Source organism: Microtus ochrogaster, linkage group LG10 (genome assembly GCF_000317375.1).
Source record: "Microtus ochrogaster isolate Prairie Vole_2 linkage group LG10, MicOch1.0, whole genome shotgun sequence".
Classification (NCBI taxonomy): Eukaryota; Metazoa; Chordata; class Mammalia; order Rodentia; family Cricetidae; genus Microtus; species Microtus ochrogaster.
The window spans coordinates 3,526,195-3,531,215 of record NC_022035.1 but is presented as its reverse complement, the minus strand read 5'-3'; the positions used below and the strand labels follow the sequence as shown (position 1 = coordinate 3,531,215).

Below are 5,021 nucleotides of genomic sequence, written 5' to 3'. Positions count from 1 at the left end.
AGAGAGAGAGAGAGAGAGAGAGAGAGAGAGAGAGAGAGAGAGAGAGAGAGAGAAACACACAGGCACACACCCCATAGAACACTTTTTCTTCATTCCAAAAAATATGTAAAACTAGTATACCAGTGGAGAAGATGAGCCATTTTGACCCTACAAAAGCATTTCAACTAATGCATTCAGAAGGAATATTGGGAACAGAAAATTAGCAATGGAGCACAACCACAGCATATAGCCATGAATGCTAAATTAGGCAAAGTTTAAGAAGAAACAGGACACTTGTGTAGCCTCAGATTCTTCATCCAAATATTTAGTAATTTTAATTCACAGTTTGGAATTCCAAGACCATGGCACTAGCAACTACCTGGCACTGGTGGAAGTCTTTTGACTGTTGTGGTGCAAGTGTATGTAAGAGGGAATGATCATACAACACGTAGCTAGACAGGAAGTAAGAAAGATTCGCGCATGAGGTTGTGGTGTGTGTGTGTGTGTGTAACTAGAGAATCAACTCAGGACTTGGCTTGTTGACAGAGTTTCTGTCCCTCCCGGTCACATACTAGGTAAGTACTCTACCACTGAACTACACCCCAGCCTCTTCTGGTCTTATTTTGAAATGAGGTCTTGCTAAACTACATGGGCTAGCCTTAACCTTTCAACTTGCCCTTCACCCTGGGGTAGACAGGATTACAAGCACTCAGTCACCACACTTAGCACAGGCTGCTGTTTTTCTTTGTTTTTTGTTTTGTTTTGTTTTTTAATATAAATACTGGCTCCAACAGGAATTTCCAGTATTTCTGAACCTACATCAGTCTCTCCCATTAGTGATGCCCAGTGAGCTTATGGGCTCACCCTGGCTTGCACCTCTTAAAGCTTCTACTCACTCTCAACATGCCACACCGGGGATCAAACTGTCAGCACTCTATGAACTTCTCAGATTGATAAGCTTTCCCTAAACCACAGCATCACTTCAACCAAAGGATCATCACAGTACCACGATATATACTCTTTGCATAATGTGCTGAGGAGAGTGCACCTCAGTATAATCTTCCAAAACTGCACAACATTAATCTAATCATGAGTAAGGAACAAAGAGACCCAAATCAATACATTCCTCTAAGTAACAGCAAAGTACTTTTCAAAAACGTGTCAAATGAGGAAACACGGAACAGTTGGCAACAAGCTATAGCAGATTAAAGAGGGGGAAATGCCTAAATGCGGAGTGGAACCCTGAAACAGAATAGGGGTATTTTTGAAAGCCGTGGTACACTGTAAGCCCTGCAGTTAAGAGTTCCCCAGCAATGTTAATTTCTATATTTTGATTAATGTCTTGGTTATATGTATGTTGTCACAAGGCGAAGCAGGGTGGTGGATTTTGTGAACTCTACATTGTCTTTGTGTCTCTTCTGTAAGTCTAAACTACTTTAAAATGTTTTTGAATATTTTATTTAAATAAAACAATAAAATTGCTGTCATCAAGCCTCCTATGATGGTAAACACATTTTCCCAGTTATCTTGTACACTTTCCTTCAGCTTTTTGTCAACTTTTTCTAAGTACTATTGTTTCCTACATTTTCCTTAAACATTCCAAGTTCTTAAACTTTTGGACTTCTCCATGGAGACTCCTTTCTTCTCAACACAGATAGTCTTCTTGTCTGGCCTCAAAGTAACTCAAAGATACAAACACCTTAATATATTATAGTTTCAATATAATAGCACAGCATAGTAGTGAATATCTTTAATCCCACCACTCAGGAGGCAGAGGCAGGGCAATCTCTGAGTTCCAAGCCAGCCTGCTCTACAAAGCAAGTTTCGGGCCAACCAGGGCTACACAGAGAAACCTGTGAATAATGAAATCATAAATAAACTAGCTGAGATGCTTACTGTAACGCTGTTATTTTACACATAAGACTGGAAGAATGGAAAAATTAATTCGTGTAACATTTAGTAAATGTTGAGGCCTGAATTTAAAACTAGGTTTTCTGATTCGAAGACTAAATACATATTTAAAGAAAGTGCTTTGCATTTAAAAAGATTAAACTTCCCCAGGTCCAGAACACTAAATTACATCTAATAAGCCAAGACTTTTAAGAAAGTTCTAAATTTCTCTCTTTAAAAAATGTTAACTCCCGCCAGCATTTTCCCCTTCCCCGAGTGCAATCTTTAAGTCTTTCTATGTTTATCTAATTGACCTGTCAAGTAGAAAACTTACTAAGGCCCTAAAATTACAAATTAACAAACGGTAGAAACAAGCCTCTTTAGTCTGAAAGCTAAGTAAAGGCATGAAGTTCATTGCACGGGCTGTCACGTACAAACCAAAAGGACAGCAGCCGGCGACCTTGGAGTGCCTGACAGTGGGTGCTGTAGTAAATTCTGAGACACCCCACCTTCATCAACACCTGGTAACCTCAGACTCTCAGAGTTGATCTGAACACCGGGGGAACTGCACGTGCCCAAGCAGGGAGCCTGTGGGAGACGCTGCGGGTTCGCGACGGACTTGGGGGAGGCGCTGCTTGACCAGTTTTAAGGCTGTTCAATTCAAACACCCTGTTTGGCCGTGCACGGACACCGGGAGCTGTTAGGAAGCCGGTCTTTGAACTGAATACCACAGAGGAAGCCCAGGAGTCTGGGTTAAAGGGGCGGGGAGGGGGCATCACTTGCCTCCCATTCCTGCAAGAAGCGCTGGGCCTCGCCAGAACCAACAGTCTTATGTCTCCTAAACTCGTCCTTCACGTACTGATCGCCCAAGGCTTTGAGGTCCGGGGGCAGAGCCCGGTGGAGCTGCAAGATTCGCTTATACAAGGCTCGGACACGCAAAACGTGCCTGCCCGGCATCGCGCCGCGCCCGCTCGACCTGCCGCGCCTGCGCAGATCAGTCCCCCTGCTCTGCCCCTTTGGGAATTCGCCTGCGGCGGCGGAAAAAGACGGGCGACCTTCATCCGGTTTGGTCCCTCATCGAATCACGTCCTTCCGGAAGCCCGAATTTTGGTGCCCACAGAAAAGCGCTCTGTCCCTCTCCGCTAGAGGCGTGGCTTTTGAGTAGTCGTTGCAATTTCTTAATAGCGTCCCTGGAGTGACGCTATCAAGTCCAAAGTCTTGAGTGAGTACGTTGTTTTAACTTTCAGAGCTAACTCACCGTCGTTTCCATTCCTCTTTCTTATTAAAGCTTTGAAAAACACTTCATCAAAATCCGTCTCCTCCAAAAAGCTTTTCTTGGTTAATCCAGACCGTTGGAGGCTTCTGGGCGTTTTCCTGGGAGCGAGGTAAGGATCAATGTGCTTTCATCGCCACCTACAACAGCCCACCCCCTTGGCACAGTGCAAACTGCAAACATAGCTTCTCCCGGGTAACTAGCACAACGGAGCCCTAGTTAGTGCAGGCAGGTCAAGTAGGCTGTGGAAGAATCACAAGAGGTGTTTTAAGTGTATTTACACCGCCACGACAATGGGAGTTCTTATTAAATAGTGTGAGATGAATACCAGGAATCTAGACTTCCGCAAGTCCTAGCTTGTGTAGAGATGATAAGAAAATTTTAACTTTTCTGGAGCCAATAACTCCTTATTTTTTCATCCCCATTATATTTTTAATCCTCCAGCAAATCCTAATGGCTCCACTACAAAAGTCATGTAGAACTCAAACATTATTTCCATCTCATCCTGTACCATAATCATCTTTACTGGATAGCTTCCTTATCTGTGTTCCTGCCTCTGACCACGTTGAACTTCAGTTACGGTCTTCCTAGGTGTAAGTTAGATAGTGTCGTTCCGCTCCTTGACAGATCCTGAATGGCATTCCATTCGTGTAAAACCCAAAGTCTCTCTACCTCTGAGAATTTAAATGTTCTGTTTATTCATTCCCTAGTTTGTCAGTTCCAGTCATATTGGCCTTGGGGTTCTTTATTTATCTTGAAAAGGCCAGGCACACTCCCAACCGCTCCTGATGAACATTTGCTTGTAGCTTTCTCTTATATGATCCTCTTAGCTTAGTTACTTTGCTGAGACCTCTCCTAACAGCCTTACTTGAGACTATAACATAACCAAGCCACATCTCTCACGTTGTTCCTGCCTTTTTCTTCCCCATAATATTTGGTACACAGAATTTACATAGTGACTTGTTCTTGTTTCTCACTAGAATACTTAAGGAAGGCATTTTTCAGGAGGGGTGTTGCCCACTGGTGTGCTCTAGACCTGAAATAAGCATACAGTAAATACTGGTTGCATTGATGCCTGAGTTTAATCAATGCTGTTGAGCACCTCAGGGATTGAATGCAGGTAAAACATGAGTGTAAGAACTCGGTGGTTCTTTCACAGATACTGGATTTCTGTCCGTGTAACAACCATGAAATCCAAAAAGACAATAGCCTCAGAGATTTTGCTCATTTCCAGGCCTCACTGTGGTGTCTGACAAATAGGAAATACTCCAATACTTATTACTTTGAATAGAGTTCTTCCTTTTACTTAACTTTAAGGAAAACATTTAACTGAACGAATATAGAATATTTTAATGGATTTAATTTGATATTTTGACAAACCATGTTAATGTCAAGGGTTGAAGAGCAATGTGATTATTTCATTTTAGGAAATTTTCTAACCATATTCCATCTGTTAATATTCCTATAAATTGAAAATTTGGTTTCTTATTCTAGTTTACATTTTTTTTCTGGTTTTCCTTCAGGTAAAACTGCAGGTATAATAAATACTTCCTTCAGAGCCAAAGCTCTTTATAAAAATGTGGGAAAATATTCTCTCAGTGAACTAATAAAAGAACTGATTCATCCTCAAGGGAGTAGGAAAGATCCACAAAGCACTGGCAAATCAATGATCAGAAATGGAGGTGATCAGCCAGAAAGATTCTATGACAGTGGTTTTTAACCTTTCTAATGCTGCAACCCTTTAATACAGTTCCTCACCTTGTGCAGACCCCAACCATAAAGTTATTTTGTTGCTGCTTCATAACTGTCATTTTGCTACTGTTGTGATTTGAGATTACCCTGTGTATACCATTGGTTAATAATAATAATAATAATAATA

At 41.7% G+C, this 5,021-nt stretch overlaps 1 protein-coding gene across 1 annotated transcript in view; it reads right to left on the bottom strand.

The window, feature by feature from the left end:
• Sdhaf3 (succinate dehydrogenase complex assembly factor 3) overlaps positions 1-2,863 on the bottom strand; it is a 44,300-nt gene extending 41,437 nt beyond the window's left edge. The window contains exon 1 of the mRNA XM_005363707.3: positions 2,653-2,863. Within this exon, the coding sequence (XP_005363764.1) occupies positions 2,653-2,826 (174 nt within the window). The 5' untranslated portion in view covers positions 2,827-2,863. The remainder of the gene's footprint in view (positions 1-2,652) is intronic.
• Positions 2,864-5,021: the final 2,158 nt, after the last annotated feature.